At 50.8% G+C, this 17,228-nt stretch overlaps 1 protein-coding gene across 3 annotated transcripts in view; it reads right to left on the reverse strand.

Moving 5' to 3' along the window:
• CABP1 (calcium binding protein 1) overlaps positions 1–17,228 on the reverse strand; it is a 27,281-nt gene continuing 10,053 nt past the window's right edge. The window contains exons 2-7 of one of the 3 annotated variants that reach the window (XM_033220366.1): positions 11,771–11,950; positions 8,195–8,225; positions 7,765–7,908; positions 7,262–7,371; positions 6,883–7,030; positions 1–451 (exon numbers count right to left, since the gene is read on the reverse strand). In XM_033220366.1, coding sequence (XP_033076257.1) covers positions 426–451; positions 6,883–7,030; positions 7,262–7,371; positions 7,765–7,908; positions 8,195–8,225; positions 11,771–11,950 — 639 coding nt within the window. In that variant the 3' untranslated portion in view covers positions 1–425. Of the gene's footprint in view, positions 452–6,882; positions 7,031–7,261; positions 7,372–7,764; positions 7,909–8,194; positions 8,226–11,770; positions 12,732–17,228 lie in introns of those variants that run through there. The other 2 variants (XM_033220367.1, XM_033220365.1) reach the window with 2 other exon arrangements.

Here is a 17,228-nt window from a genome sequence, read left to right on the forward strand (position 1 = left end):
TCTTGCTCTTGGAAATATTTTTATTGGTTCTGAGATAACAGGGCTGAGGCGAGCTGGGACGGGCGCAGAGCGAAGGTGGGAGGCTTTGCCCTGGGGCGGACATGCTGTGTGGGATCTGCTGGCGGCTCCCTGGCCCACCCAGCCAGCAGCAGCTGGGCACACAGCCCTTGGCGCCTGGCACGACCTCTGCCGGCTTGGCACGGTGGCCTCCTCATCGGCGGGCGCCCCCGCTTTCCAGTTGCAGGAGTGAGTCTTTCACAGTGCGGAAGGGTGGGGGTCCGGGGTGGGCGCCTCCCCGGGGTGCAGGCAGGCCCCATCCGCCAATACGTCCTGGGCTCTCGGCGGCTACGGCGGGTGAGGCAAGCTCTGGCTCCTCTTCGCCCCGCCATTGGGAGCTTGGCAGTCCTGGAGGGGCCCCTGTGGCCTCAGCGGGACATCATCCGGACAAACTCTAGAAGGGTAGAGGAGCAGCTGGGGAGCAAGCAGCAGCCAAAGGCCTCCCCAGGGTGCTGCCTTCAGACCCCTCCCCATTGCCACTGCCCCAGCTCTGTGCTGGTCCCCCATCCATTCCGCTCCCTCCAATCCATCGACACAGCAGCCAGCTAGAGTGTTCTAATCTGCGGATCTGACCCCTGTGTAAACGTCCCACGGCTCTCCACTGGAAAATCTCCAATTTCCTCACACAGCCTCATGGCTCTCCCTGATCTGGCCCTAGCTGACATCTCCAGCCATATCTCTCCGGCTAACTCCCAATGTATGTGCTCCAACTCCGCAGATCTTCTTTTCGGCCCCTCAATGCAACTGGCTCTCTCTCTCTCTCTGTCTCTGTCTCTCTCTCACCTCTCGGCATTTTTTTTTTTTTTTGAGATGGAGTCTCACTCTGTCACCCAGGCTGGAGTGCAGTGATGCAATCTCAGCTCACTGAAGCCTCCACCTCCTGGGTTCAAGCAATTCTGCCTCAGCCTGCCGAGTAGCTGGGGCTATAGCTGTGCACTACCACACTGGGCTAATTTTTGTACTTTTAATAGAGGCAGGGTTTCACCATGTTGGCCAGGCTGGTCTCCTCTCAGCTTTTCTGAAAGCCCAACCTGTACCCCCTCCCTTCTTCTTCTTCTTCTTCTTCTTTTTTTTTTTTTTTTTTTAATGTAGAGACAGAATCTCGCCTGTCGCCCAGGCTCAAGTGCAGTGGCATGATTATAGCTCATTGTAACGTCAAACTCCAGGGCTCTAGAAATCCTCCTGCCTTGGCCTCCCAAAGTGCTGGCATTACAGGTGTGGCCACTGTGCCCAGCCCCTTCTCTCTCTTTCTCTTTCTTTCTTTCTTTTTTTTTTTTTTTCTGAGATGGAGTCTTGCTTTGTTGCCCAGGCTGGAGTGCAGTGGTGTGATCTCGGCTCACTGCAAGCTCCGCCTCCCGGGTTCACGCCATTCTCCTGCCTCAGCCTCCCCAGTAGCTGGGACTACAGGCGCCCACCACCACGCCCGGCTAATTTTTTGTATTTTTAGTAGAGACGGGGTTTCACCGTGTTAGCCAGGATGGTCTCGATCTCCTGACCTCGTGATCCACCCGCCTCGGCCTCCCAAAGTGCTGGGATTACAGGCATGAGCCACCACGCCTGGCCTCTCTTTTTTTTTAAGGGCAATTTTAGGTTTACAGTCAAATGGAGTAGAAAGTATGGGGATTTTTTTCTGCAACCCCTGTCCCCACATATGCATAGCCTCCCACCCCGACCACATTCCGCACAGAGGGTGCATTTGTTATAACTGAGCGACCTACACGGACACATTGCTATCACCCGGAGACCACAGTTTACATCAGGGTTCACTGCTGGCGATGCACATTCTATGAGTTCGGACAAACGTATAATGACATGCATCCTCTGCTGTTGCATCTTACAGAATCGTTTCTTTTTCTTTTTATTTATTTTTGAGACAGGGTCTCACTTTGTCACCCAGGCTGGAGTACAGAGGCACAATCTCGCCTCACTGTAGCCTCAACCTCCCGGGCTCAAACAATCCTCCCGCCTCAACTCTCCAGCTAGCTGGGACTACAGGCATGCGCCACCACGCTTGGCTAATTTTGTTTTTGTGTATTTAGTAGAGACGGGGTTTTGCCCTATTGCCCAAGCTGGTCTCGAACTCCTGACTTCAAGTGATCCTCCTGCCTCGGCCTCCCAAAATGCTAGGATTACAGGCATGAGCCACTGTACCTGGCCTCATACAGAATAGTTTCACTGCCCTAAAAATCCTCTCTGCTCTGCCTATTCATCCCTCCCTCCCCCCAACCCCTGGCAACCACTGATCTTTTTACTGACTCCATAGTTTTGCCTTTTCCAGAATGTCATATAGACGAAATCATATGGTATGCAGTGTTTTCAGATTGGCTTTTCACTTAGTAATATGCATTTGTGTCCCCTCTTCACCACGTCTTTTCATGGCTAGATAGCTCATCTCTCTCTCTCTTTCTTTCTTTGTTTGTTTGTTTTTTTTTTTTTTGAGACAGAGCCTTGCTCTGTCGCCCAGGCTGGAGTGCAGTGGTGCCATCTCAGCTCGCTATAACCTCCGCCTCCCGAGTTCAAGTGATTCTGTGTCTCAGCCTCCCAAGTAGCTGGGATTACAGGTGCGTGCCACCACACCCAGCTAATTTTTTTGTATTTTGGGTTTTTTTTTGTTTTTTTTTTTTGAGACGGAGTCTCACTCTGCTGCCCAGGCTGGAGTGCAGTGGCCGGATCTCAGCTCACTGCAAGCTCCGCCTCTTGGGTTTATGCCATTCTCCTGCCTCAGCCTCCTGAGTAGCCGGGACTACAGGCGCCCACCACCTTGCCCGGCTAGTTTTTTGTATTTTTTTTAGTAGAGACGGGGTTTCACCGTGTACGCCAGGATGGTCTCGATCTCCTGACCTCGTGATCCGCCCATCTCGGCCTCCCAAAGTGCTGGGATTACAGGCTTGAGCCACCGCGCCCAGCCTTTTTTTGTATTTTTAATAGAGACGGGGTTTCACCATGTTGGTCAGGCTAGTCTCAAACTCCTGGCATCAAGTGATCTACCCACCTCGGCCTCCCAAAGTGCTGGGATTCCCGGCGTGAGCCACCGCACCCGGCCTAGCTCATCTCTTTTTAGCACTGAGCAATATCCCATTGTCTGGATGTACCACAGTTTATTTATCCGTCACTTACTGAAAGGACACCTTGGTTATTTCCAAGTTGGGACAATTATGAATAAAGCTGCTGTAAGCATCTATGTACATACTTGTGTGGACATAGGTTTTCAACTCATTTGGGTAAATACCTGCCCTTCCCTCTCACCTGATGGCTCTTCTCATTTTGGGGGGCTCTGATTGCTTATAACCTCCTCCAGGAAGTCTTCCCTAATCCCTCGCTGCAGCCTGGCACAGGTGCCCCGTCTATCGCAGCCCTCTATGTTTCCCCCAGCACACATGGATTATGCTATTGTTTTCTCTGGTTTTCTTGCTGGGCTTGGGTTCTTCGAGGCAGAGACTAGATCTTAGCATACAGCAGATTTACAATGCATCTTCGTAGGATGAATGGGGGATGCCAGGCTTTCAAGAGCAAGGCTATCATCTGTGGTGGGCACTACCTGGATACAGGGAGACCTGAGATTTTCGGATCTGGTGACAATAAAGCCTTCTATCCAACTATCCACGCTCCCCGGCCTTGAAGGCTGACTGCTCCTGAGAGAAAACCTCCCAACCTTTGTGTTCTGGACACTCACAATCTCTGGCACATGCTTATCTTGTCTTTCTGCTCAGCATGCAAGTTCCTGGTGTGCAGAGTCAACCTTTTACCCTTTCCCTGTATCCCCTAGTGCCTCGCATGGTGTCATGCACAAGATTGCATTCTGCTGTGATTTCAGGCCTGGGGCTGTGCCCCAACTCTGCCTCTTAATAGGCGGGCAATCTTGAGCTAGTTCTATTACTTCTCTGAGCCTCAGTTTCCTCATCTCTAACGCAAGGTTATAATAATGCAACCCATAGGGTCACTGTGATAATTAAATGTAATAATATGTGTAAAGCTACTTAGTACAATGACTGCACATAAGTGTACAGTAAATGATAACTATTATGATTATTATTGATTCTTTAAAAAGAAAGCCTTTGAGGCTGGGCGCTGTGCCTCATGCCTGTAATCCCAGCACTTTGGGAGGCCAAGGCAGGTGGATCACTTGAGGCCAGGAGTTCGAGACCAGCCTGGCCAACATGGTGAAACCCTGTCTCGGCCGGGCGCGGTGGCTCAAGCCTGTAATCCCAGCACTTTGGGAGGCCGAGACGGGCGGATCACGAGGTCAGGAGATTGAGACCCTCCTGGCTAACACGGTGAAACCCCGTCTCTACTAAAAAAATACAAAAAAAAAAAACTAGCCGGGCGAGGTGGCGGGCGCCTGTAGTCCCAGCTACTCCGGAGGCTGAGGCAGGAGAATAGCGTGAACCCGGAGGCGGAGCTTGCAGTGAGCTGAGATCCGGCCACTGCACTCCAGCCTGGGCGACAGAGCAAGACTCCGTCTCAAAAAAAAAAAAAAAAAAAGAAACCCTGTCTCTACTAAAAATACAAAAAATTATCTGGGCGTGGTGGCGCACACCTATAGTCCCAGCTACTCGGGAGGCTGAGGCACAAAATCACTTGAACCCGGGAGGCAGAGATTGCAGTGAGCCGCGATTATGCCATTGCACTCCAGCCTGGGTGACAAAGCAAGACCCTGTTTTAAAATAATAAATAAATAAATAAATAACCTTTTACTGAACACTAGCTGTGTTACGCAGGAAATGCAGATATTTAAAAAATAGGGTTCTTCTTTCAAAGTTCAGAGTCAATTGGGAAGACAACTCTAACCAGCAGTTAGGGGTCAGTGTGAAGAACAGGTGAGTCTGAAGTGCTGTGAAAACCCAGAAAAGAGGAAGTTCAGTTTGAGGAACCAGGGAAGGTGCTAGAGGAAGGAGTCCCACTGTCGGGTCATGAAGAATGTCCCTTGGGCTAACAGAACTTAGCCCAGGTAAAGAACACGATAAAAGCCCTCCTGGTGGCCAGGCACGGTGGCTCATGCCTGTAATCCCAGCACTTTGGGAGGCTGAGGCGGGTCGATCACTTGAGGTCAGGAGTTCAAGACTAGCCTGGTCAACATGGTGACACCCTGTCTCAATTAAAAATATAAAAATTAGCTGGGCATGGTGGTGGGAGCCTGTAATCCCAGTTACTTGGGAGGCTGAGGCAGGAGAATCGCTTGAATCTGGGAGATGCAGTTTGCAGTGAGTGAGCCAAGATCCTGCCACCGCATTCCAGCCTCGGCAACAGAGTGAGACTCTGTCTAAAAAAAAAAAGCCCTCCTGGCAAAAAAATCAGAGTATTCAAGAGAGACCCTAGCAGGTTCACTGGTCACAGGTATTTTGGTGGAGTGCGAATGAAGGATTGTGAGTTGGGCTGGGGAGGTGAGCTGTGGTCAGATCTTAGGGAGCCTGAGTGTCAAGTTGAGGAACATAATGTTCAGAAAACACCTACTGTGGATGGACGCATGAGTGGGTAGACAGATAAATGGACAGAGAAGGATGGGTGCAGATGGACACAGGGATGGGTGAATGGATGAGTAGCTGGATATAGATGGGGAAATGACAGAACAGATAGATGCATAGATCAATGCAAGTATGGGTAGAAGTATATACAGACAAAGAGATGTGAATGTGTGAATGGAAGTATAGAAGTACAAACGCATAGAGAGATCGATATGAGTAGATGAATACGTGGATAGATTCATGGATGAATGTAGAGAAGAATTAATAGATGCATGAATGGACAGATAAATGCATGGATAAATGGCTATAGGAATGACTGTTTAGAGATGGAGGAATGGAGAAATAGGCATCTGGACAGATAAGGAGATAAACGGATGAAAAGATGGAGAGATAGGGCTGGGCACGGTGGCTCATGCCTATAATCCTAGCACTTTGGGAGGCCGAGGTGGGTGAATTGCCTGAGCTCAGGAGTTCGAGACCAGCCTGGGCAACATGGTGAAACCCCGCATCTACTAAAATACAAAAAAAAAATTTTTTTTAATTAGCCGGGCATGGTGGCGGGCACCTGTAGTCCCAGCTACTTGGGAGGCTGAGGCAGAAGAATCGCTTGAACCTGGGAGGCGGAGGTTACAGTGAGCCAAGATGGTGCCACTGAACTCCAGCCTGGTGACAGAGCAAGACTCTGTCTCAAAAAAAAAAAAAAAGAAAAGATGGAGAGACAGAGAGACAGATATGGAAAGATGGACAGATAGATGAATAGGTAGATGAATGGATGCACAGATGGATGGATAGGTGGATGGATGGATGGATGGATGGATGGATGGACAGATGGATAGATATGTAGACAAATGGATAGATATGTAGACAAATGGATGGATGGATGGATGGATGGATGGATGGATGGATGGACGGATGGATAGATGGATGGATGGATGGATGGATGAATGGATAAATGGATGGATGGATGATGGACAGATAGATAGGTAGATGAATGGATGGATGGATAAATGGACAGATGGATGGATAGGTAGAGGATGGATGGATGGATAGATGGGTAGATAAATGGATGGATGGATGATGGACAGATGGATAGACAGGTAGATGAATGGATGGATAAATGGACAGATGAATGGAAAGGTAGAGGATGGATAGATGGATGGATGGATAGATGCATGAAGAGATGCATAGGGAAGGAATGGGAGGTGGATTAGAGGGGGGCATGGGTGGAGGGATAGAAGGATGAAAGGGCTGAGGGTTGGAAAGTTAGGGTGGATTGATAGGTTACATGATGGATACACAATTGGAGGGCTCCATGGATGGCCACTGCTGGCTTACTTCTCTCCCACTTTCAAGCCCCACCTACCTTCAAAGTCCACTCGTCCATCCCCATTGAGGTCCACATCTCGGATAATTTCCTCTATGTCTCGGTGTCCCACCTGATGGCCCAGGAGCTTCCTCATAGCCTCTCGCAGCTCACTGGTGCTTATTTCCCCATCACCATTGGTGTCAAACTAAAGAAGGCAGGAAGGAAGGAGAGGTCGCCCCAACATGGCGATTGGCAGCATTAGGTCCCAAAGTTGAGCTCCTTCTCCAGTGTCATTTCCCCCCTTTACCAGAGACCTTTCTCTGCCCAAGCTCCCTCCCCTGATCTGGGACTTGAGGCTCAGGCTTCTTTCGAAGTATTTATCCTGCAGATAGGATTCCAATAGCTGCCCCCATGCCTGCCTGCCTCTGCCCGTTACCTCTCGGAAAGCATCTCGCAGTTCCTTTACACCAATCATATCTGCTGTCTCTGCCAGGAGTTTAGGCCCCATTAGCTCCACGAAGTCATCAAAATCTACATGGCCACCCACTGGAAAAAGAGGAAAGGGCTAGGTCATCCCCGATAATACCCATTCCCTGTCTCCAAGTAGACAACTGACAGAATGGGCAACCCCTCCTTGAACTGCTCATCAGACAGAGAAAAACTTAATAATAACAGGAGCCCTCTGTTCAGTTCTTCCTGTGAGCCAGTTATTGGGCTGTTTTACAGATATTCCCTAATCTACTTTCTGGGCTCCACTCCTCCAGTTCGGCCCTCATTTTACAGGTGAGGAAACTGAGGCTCAGAGAGGGTAAGTGGTTGGCCCCAGATCACAGAGCTGGAAAGAGGTGGATGCAGAATTTGAAACGAGTCCTGTCTGACTACAGAGGACAGCAAGGGTGAGGACCGGAAGGGACACAGGTGCCTGGTAGAGGGACTCACGGTTCATGTTGATCTGCTGGGACAGTTCGATGAGCTCCATCTCAGTGGGCATGTAGCCCATGGTACGCATGCAGTTGCCCAGGTCCCGGCAGTTGATGTAGCCATCCTTGTCCTTGTCGAATTCTCTGAAGGCCTCTCGGAGCTCTGGGGAAGTGAGCAAAGGTGGATGTCGTTGGGGGTAGGACCTGCAGATCCTCTGTGGGCAAAGGCAGCCCAAAGGCCCACCAGCGTGGAAAGAGGGGCCCAGGACTTCCCAGGATGCTGGGGTATTTCTCTTGCCTTTTGTGCACACCTTCAGCAGCTGGTTTCACAGAAGATAGCCCGTGTTGCATCAGGCCCCATTCCCAGGGGCCTCTCTTCCCATCAACCTCCCTTCCCACACCTTCATGGAGGGTTAGGCAGTCCTTTCCCCCAAGGGGCCAAGTTTTACCTTCGATTTCCTCTGGTCGCAGTGATCTATCCTGAAACAAAAGAACATGTCCTATTAGCCGCGACAAGGGATCTGGAAGTCACAAAATAACCTGGGGGCCATCCAAGTGGCAGCAGGCACTGGGTAGGAGGTGACGAGGATGCAGTAGAAGTGTGCCTGGATCGGATCCTTGAGGGGAAAAGAAAGCCCCACATCTCGCTTAGACATGGAAGCTCCTGGACCGCTAACAAGAGATTCCCAAGGAGCTACCAGCCCCACCAGCCTGGGCACAGAAACTCTGCGCCTCCAGTCCCTTGTTCCAGATACAAGAATGGATGAGCAGGAGTTTGAGGCTGTAGTGAGCTGTGATGGTACCATGGCACTCTGTCACCCTGGGCAACAGAGTGAGACCCTGTCTCAAAAAAAAAAAAACAAAAAGAATGAGTCAGGGAACAGAGCTGGTCTGGTGGCAAAAACCTGCAAATAAAACAGGGTCCAGGGAGGCCACAACAGGGAGAAGAGAGAACCCCCCAGTGAAACAGGAAGAGCAGGGTGACAGAGGCTGCAAGACAACAGATGGGGCGCCGGACGGGAGAGAAGGCAGGGCCGTCCTGAAGTAGGGGTAGGAGGACAGGGAGGAGTCAGGAGGAGACATGGCAGCAGAATGGGGCTGTGCCTGCTTCCCAGGCACTGCTCCACCTTCTCCAATTTGAGCCCCAATCCCTATACGTTGCCCTGTCACAGGACACCATATAGGACCCCAGAGGCCACCATTGCTTCTGGCTGCAGCCAGGGTCCAAAAAAGCACATGTCTCCAACCTCAAGTAGTGCCCAGGTCTACTGGGCAATCAAGGCAACCCCGAATCCAGGCATCAGAACAGATGGCAGAGATGTCTCCAAGGCGCAGGCCTGGAGGAAGCTCAGGTTGGTGATGTGCCAGTTGTCCCAGGCCTGCCCAGGAGGGAGACAGACAGGCATGAAATGGGTACAGGTGCCCAGCTAGACCTGGTTAGTACACTCTAAAAGTGGCCTTCAGTGTCCAGCCTCCCCTGTGTTGCAGCTCTCTGCCTTTGGGCAGGGAGAACACCAGGCAGGTGTGCCCATCCTGAAGAGGCTCACACAGCTATGGGCATACCTCTCGTGAACACAGACATGCGGGCATGCCATAGTGAGCATGTGGCACCTCCACTGTGCATGCAGGCCGTTCCAGCCAATGGGGCCAGGGTGGGTGGAGACAGTCACTCCAAACTGGCCCCAGGACAAAAGACAACACCAGAAAATCTGCAGATCATCTAGAAAGGGAAGGGCTGCTGAGTCACATCTCATGGGACAACCAGGTGCATTGGACCAAGAGCTCAAAGGTGGCTCTGTGTGGCAGGACAGCGTTGAGAGTGTGTGTGAGCTTGGAGGGAGCAGGCTGCAAGCTCCCAGCTCCGCCAGGAGTCACCCAAAGGGAGGCGTGTCTCCAAGATGACTGCATGGACGTTCGCCTATAAAGTTCGCCATGGGCCAGGCACGGTGGCCCACGCCTCTAATCCTAGCACTTTGCGAGGCCAAGGCAAGAGGATCACTTGAAGCCAGGAGTTCGAGACCAGCCTGGGCAATATAGTGAGACCTCATCTCCTGTTTTAGTTAGCCAGGCACGGTGGTGAACGCCTGTTGTCCCAGCTACTCAGGAGGCTGAGGCAGGAGAATCACTTGAGCCTGGGAGGCAGAGATTGCAGTGAGCCAAGATTGTACCACTGTGCTTCAGCCTGGACAAGAGAGTCAGACTCTGTCTCAAAAACAAACAAACAAAAAGCTGGTCATGGTGCCTGGCTCAAGGGTAGGTCACAGCCATTCCAACACAAACCCATATGTTCCTAGACGTTCTTGGGTAACCAAAAAGGATGTTTTGTGCAACGGGTCATCCCAGCAGTCAGTGAAAGCGAGTGAGTAAGCACGTGTGTACACATACGTGCAGAGCACACTCCCTAGGACCCCATGCATCAGGCCTTAAGCAGCCTCCCACTTCTCCAGGGCCCAGTTCTGCAGGACTCAGGAAGAACAGGCGTTGCTGACTCCATCGCAGCCCCTTCCGTTCCTCCTGTACACCCAGAGCCCAGGGGGGCAGCAAAGCCGGGTGCCCCTTCACGGGGTGTGCCCGCCACCAGAGCTGGTCTGCTGAGCACTGACGGCTGGTCCTCGGATCACACTCCCCGTGCACAGCAGTAGCGATGTGTGTTCTCTGCCCTGGAGTAGAGCCAGGGATGCCCACTAATGTGCCAGGAAGATCACGTGCAGCAACTCAGGGTCAGGTGGGAATGCGGTGCAGGAACATGCCTTTCTCCCCAATTCATGTGGTTGGGGAGACGCACTTGGGCCCTAGAGGCAGACAGACCTGAGTATGAAGCTCAGATCTGCTTCCTCAGGCAGGTCACTCTGTTGTTTGAGCCACAGTCTCCACATCTGTAAAATGGGTTAATACCATTTCCCACCTCACAGGGCCTTAGTGTGCATTCTGTGAGACAAGCTATTAAAATGTTTAGCATGTGGCATTCAATAAATGCAACCTACAAATATTTACCTCTATAACATCCTCATTAGTCCTCTCCTCTCTTTGAACTATTTAGCTACTTGTAGAAAGCTGGCCAATTCAGTAGCCACTAGCCACATGTGGCTATGTAAATTTGAGTAAGAATAACACAAAATCCATAATTCAGTTCCTTAGTTGCACTAGCCACATTTCAAGTGGTCAATAGCCACATGTGGCTAGTGGCTACTGTATCAGACAGCACGGAATTTAGAATATTTCCATCATTGTAGAAAGTTCTACCGGATAGTGCCACATATACAGAGTTGTCATTAGGAGCACAAGAGGTTCTTGAGTCCAACCATCCAAGTGTGAACCCTACCTCTACCACCACCAAGCTGTTACCTTGAGGATGTGACCTCTGCAAGTCAGTTTTCTTTCTCTTTCTTTTTTTCTTTCTTTCTTTTGTTTTTTGATGGAGTCTTACTGTGCTGCCCAGGCTGGAGTGCAGTGGCGCGATCTTGGCTCACTGCAACCTCTGCCTCCTGGGTTCAAGCGATTCTCCTGCCTCAGCCTCCCAAGTAGTTGGGATTACAGGCGCCCAACACCACACCCAGCTAATTTTTGTATTTTAGTAGAGATGGGCTTTCACCATGTTGGCCAGGCTGGTCTCAAACTCCTGACCTCAAGTGATCCACCCACCTTGGCCTCCCAAAGTGCTGGGATTACAGGTGTGAGCCACTGTGCCCTGCCCAAGTCAGTTTTCTCAGCTGTAAAATGGGGACGATAAAAGCACCTATCTCTTAGAGTTGCTCTGAGGCTTAAATAAGGCAGTCCGCCAACACACTAGACACAGGGCTCACCTAGTAAGTGCTCATAACAATGTATCTGATATTATTTTTATTATTATTATTTTGCTGGTGGATATGGACTCACCAGCACTTTGTAGCCATGAGTGGAAAACTTTGGGGATCAGATTCACAAGTTGGGGGTGTGAGCTCTGTATAGACTCCTTCTTCTTCCCAGCACCTCCTCACGCCCTGTGAAGCCGAGTTCAGCGGGCTCCACTGGGCCAACTTACGTACAGGCTGCCTGTTCTCAGCGAAGCCCTTGCGCAGGAAAATGCAGGCAGGGCCCAGCAGGTTGTGCATGACTGCGCAGTTCTGGGCCAACATCAGGAGCGGTCCTGGGAGCTCGGTGTCAGCCGCCAGCCCCTCCTCGCTCGTCTGCACCACCATGTAGCTGGTCTGTTCCTCCTGGCACATCTTCAGCCAACACCAAGCAAATGCAAAAGAGAGGCAGGTTGTCACCTCCCTGCCCAGCCTGGCTCCTGGTCCCGGGAGGGGCTTTCCGCAAGAGGGGACCCTGAGAGTCAAGGAGCGGGATTCAGAGAGCCCTGAGCGTGCACAGGCATCAAATCGGTCCAACAGACGGAGTCTCCAATCCTTGACGGAAATGGTGGTTCCGGCGAGAGCTGAATGTGATGCCCTCTGTGTGGCACATGCACAGTGCACAAACACACACACACACAGGCACACACATATTGCAGACTCACACACCCATGTGCATGAAGAGACAGGAGCAGCGGGGGGCTTCTATTCTAACCAATGGCAAGTGTTCACTCAGAGCCTAGTGAAACAACATCCTTTTCCAAAATGCTCCCAACATCCCAGTTCAATCAATCTCCAGGGCTAAGTCATTCCTCCCAGCTCCCAAACGGACTTGCCCTACCCCAGCCAGATCCCCACTGGAAGGCTGTGAGGGCAATTGGAGCTGGCAGCATGGAGACCAGGCTCGGCTGGTCTGCCAGACCGGAGATTGCACACGCAGGTACCATTGCTGACATAAATGAAGCAGGCAGGGTGTGAGAGGGGGGTACTGGGGCAAAGTGGAGACGGTACCCCTCCTTTTTTTTTTTTTTTGTGGCTAGTGCACTCTGTCACCCAGGCTGGAGTGCAGTGGTGTGATCTCGGCTCACTGCAACCTGACTCCCAGATTCAAGTGATTCTCCTGCCTTAGCCTCCCGAGTAGCTGGGTTTACAGGCACCCGCCACCATACGGGCTAATTTTTTTGTGTATTTTCAGTAGAGATGGGGTTTCACCATGTTGGCCAGGCTGGTCTCAAACTCCTGACCTCAGGTGATCCTCCTGCTTCAGTCTCCCAAAGTGCTGGGATTACAGGCGTGAGCCACTGCACCTAGCCTGAGATGGTGCCCCCTCTGAAGAGGTAGCACTGCTTAACTCCAGCCCGGTGTAACCAGATCTGATTTAAAGCACCAGGTGGGCCACACAAGGCACAGCTGTAGGTAGGATTCCACCCAGTTTGTGATTTCAAGACTAGATACTCTCTACCATCCACCAGTTCTTTTCCTCCCTCCCGCCTTCCCTGGCTCCCTGCCTGGCCCAGAGTGCCGGACCTCTAGAGGCTAAGGCAGGGGCCTTCTCTGCTTACCTAATATAGCTGTGCTCCCAGGCCCTGACCAGCCGGTCCTCCGCCCTGAAGGTTCCCATGCAGCTATAAAAAGTCAGCACTGCCCACAGACCTTCCCCTTAGGACAACAGCAGCATCCAGACACAACATTCAGTTCTCCCCGACCTCCCGGGATGCCCAGTGCCTCTCCAGAATCCAGCTCCTGCACTCTGCCTTCAGCCTGGAACCTGCATACCTTCCTTCAGTGTGGGGGGATTTGGCTAGAGTAAGACCTTCCCAAGGAGCGACAGGAGCTGAAACCCTGAGGGCTGTGTCTCAGAACTGCAGGTCTGCGCACCCTATCCTTCCATCCTACTGCATTCTACTTGCAGCCAGATTCCTCCAAGGCAAAGAAGACCCTGCCTAGGAGAACATCCCAAAACCTAGGGGCAGCCTGTCCTTCCAGGCTGAGATGCAGAACAACCCCCTGCCCACCATGTCCTCTCCTGCTTCCTCTCCCCAAAGCCCGATGGGGCTACAGACCGAGACTCCCTTCCATCTTCCTAAGCCCCTTCCAGGCCTAGAGAGGGTGGTGCAGTATTCTGGTTCCTCAAAGGGGAAGCAGCTTCTCAGGCTGGAGGTGAAGGAACTCAGTCCCAGGGCCAAGTTCGATGAGTGCCATAAACGTCCATTTTTAGGTGATCCCAGAACTTAAGGGATGTCAGACAGGTCAAGGCCCCCCCCCCCCCCCCGGGTTTTATATCCCAAACAGCTGTGATTCAAAGCCTCGGCTTCACTCACTCAGACTTCTGGGACCTAGACTAGAGCGAGACAAGACTAGAGCGAGGCAGAACAAGAGACCTTCGCATCTGGGAGAGTAGATCAAAGCATGCCTGAGATGACAGTGACTGGCCGAACCCAGGAACCAGTCTCAGGAGGTGTCTTCAGAGAGTCAGCGTTTTTGTTTCTGGCTGAATCTTCTGCACTTGGCTCAGAGATGGCATAACCCAGGAAGGCAGGGAGGCAGCAGGTGGCACAGAACTCTGAGAGGCAGGCCGGGCGCAGTGGCTCATGCCTGTCATCCCAGCACTTTGGGAGGCCGAGGCGGGTGGATCACCTAAGGTTAGGAGTTCAAGACCAGCCTGCCAACATGGTGAAACCCCATCTCTACTAAAAATACAAAAATTAGCTGGGTGTGGTGGCGGGCGCCTATAATCCCAGCTACTTGGGAGGCTGAGGCAGGAGAATCACTGAACCCAGGAGGCGGAGGTTTCAGTGAACCGAGATGCACCACTACACTCCAGCTTGGGCGACAGAGTGAGACTCCATCTCAAAACAAACAAAACAAAACAAAAAAAACTTTAAGAGGCAGTTTAGTCTGCTGGCTTTGGGCTCAAACAGTCTTAGGGACAAATTCTGGCTCTGCCACTTGCTTGCTGTGTGACCTTGGGCAGGTAATTTCACCTCCCTGTGCTCCAGTTTCCTTCTCCATACCATGGGAGACGATCACGACTAGTCACAGGATTCCCACAACTAGTAAATGAGTTATACACACAAAGTGCTCTGCATGGTGGCTAGGGCATGGCAAGAGGAGGTGAATAAATAGCGTTGCCATAGTGATGGCAATGATGGCGATGATGATGATGGTGGTAGTGATGTAATTTAAGAGATATTGGGTGCCAGAAGGCATTTACTTCTGGCTGCAAAGGAAGTGGGGGAGCATCTGCCAATCAGGAAAGAAATGAGAAGGATAGAGAGGAATCTGCTCCCATGAAGAATGGAGCAGTGGTGGCTGGGGAATTTCCACTGCATATCTTGATCATAATACTGCCTGGCACCAAGTTACCCCAGAGGCTGCAATTCATCTCTGGCCAATGATGGCACCTGACAGCCTGGTCCTGCCCAGCTCTGAGCCTGGTGCAGGCTGCCACTCACCATTTCCAGTTCCCCAAATACTGCTCAGGAAGCCAAGTGGGCAGCAGCCCATGGACAGACAATTTCTCCTGGCACCAAGGTGACGTCTCCTAAGTGTGGCATAGCAACAGGAGGGGCAAGCGTGCCTCATGACCTGACAGCTTTCTAATAACACAAGCTGGCCAAGAGTATGCACGTCAAAGCTCCCTCTCACTGAATGAAGGTCTTCAAGGAGAAGCTGAAGGAGGGAGAGCCTGGTGAGCGGGGAGGGGACTGATGCATTGAGCGGGAATTTGGACTAGATGACTTCTAAGGTCAGATCCAGAAATCTATGAATAACATTTCTGACAGCAGGGGAAAGAGAGAGGCAGCCTCTCATCGAGGAAAACATAAAAATAAAATGGCAGCTCTGATTTTATACAGACTAGGGTTTAAATCCCAGCTCTGCTTCCTATTGACTGTGTAACCTTAGGAAGGCTCTATCTCTGAGTCCAGCTTCTTTCTCTATAAAATAGCCAAAATGACTATGTAGTAGAAAAGAGAAAATGAGATAACAGGCATTAGGTATGTTGTAGATATTTAGAAAAAAAAAGCAATTATTAAGAATATGATAGAAACATGAAATTGAATGCAGTAAGTTTTTTTTCTCTTTTACTCTATAGACTGAAAATCTCTCCTGTTTCCTGTTTCTCCTCCATCCCTCTTCTCTGAAACCCAGAGTGGAACAATTATGATTATGATGACAAGAATACTAACATTTATTGACTATTATAGACCAGCCACTGTGCACAGAACTTTATTTCATTTTCAGAATCACGTTAAGAGGTGGATATTAGTATGCCCAACTGATGGATGGACAAGGGAATCGAGGAACAGAGAGGTTAAGTAATTTGTCTAAGGTCACATGGCCAGAAAGAGGAGGCCTGTGTAGTCTGACTCTTAAGCACGTTGTTGTGTAAGGGAGGATGGGGGGGACAGAAGGATGATTCTTGTTCTTAAGTTCACTTCCTCAGGCTCTGGATGGAACCTATTACAAGGGCTAATTCAGATCACTTTCTGCTTCTCTGGAACAGCGCGGAGGCCACTTCCGATGCAGAAGACTCCCCTAACAAGATACCAGATTATGGGGGAGGTGTGCACGGAAGAAACAACAAGCCCTTGGAAGGATCCAAAGAGCAGCAAAGATGAGAAGGAATTTGATGTGAGCAGCTTAGCCAAATGAGGAAGGCGACAAGCAGAAAAGCCCGAAATGTCCTAAATTGAGAGGCTGTTAAACTGACCGAGATAGGATGGGGTTGGGGATAGAGACGCCAACAGCTCGCCCAAGGCCACAGGTAAGTCACTTAACCCCTCCCTCTGAATGTCAATGAAGTTCCTTTTCTGGAAAATGGAAGAATTGGAGGAAAACCACTCCATCATTCCCTCTTCCTTTAAATAATATCTGAGTCTCCTCTATGGCCTGGCTACAGAGGGCTAGAAAAATAGGCAGAGCCCACCTAACCCAAAACCCTATAGGTGCAAAACCAGCCTTGCGTGAAAGATGCTTTAGAGATGATCATTTTCTTTCTAAAAGGAATTTTTGGAAAAAAAAAAACATTCCAAGTGTATGAGCGATAAAGCCACTACAGAAAGTGACTTATATACAACCCCTGCTCAACACATCGCCCAGGCGGCCTACTTCTTAATGGAAAAACTCCTGGGCCCTAAAACCACTCAGGTCCTATTTGAGATACTCTGACTTAACTCAAGAATCACTGGGGCAGAAGGGGATATACTCTGTTTGGTTCCTTTCAGTAGCAATGAGATCTACTTCAAAATCCACAATTCTGAAGGCTTAGAGGTCATCAGAGAGGCTCACAGACCCTCAAAGGATATGAATGAGTCCCTGGCCTTGCTGCTCGGAAGGGTCTTCAGATTCTGCCGGTTTTAAGGAACTTGGCCAGTCCCTCGAATGACTAAGGTGCCAGTCAAGTTCACTGACATCTTAAGGTTCCACCCTTTTCATTTTACACCCCAGAAACCCCAAAGTTACACAGTTTCTTTCCCAAGCCTTGTGCAAATTCCCAAAACACAGTTGCACCCTCACCCCCATGCCCAAAGCCTGGACACAGAAAACGGCAGTAGGAGGGTGTCCGGGGTAGGAGCAGGGAGGCAGCCCTGGACAGAACCCCTGGGAAGGGTAGCAAGCTCCAGCCACCCTTTCTGTCCCCAACCTCTGG

The sequence above is a fragment of the Trachypithecus francoisi genome, unplaced genomic scaffold (assembly GCF_009764315.1).
Source record: "Trachypithecus francoisi isolate TF-2019V2 unplaced genomic scaffold, Tfra_2.0 Lachesis_group11, whole genome shotgun sequence".
NCBI classification, from domain to species: domain Eukaryota; kingdom Metazoa; phylum Chordata; class Mammalia; order Primates; family Cercopithecidae; genus Trachypithecus; species Trachypithecus francoisi.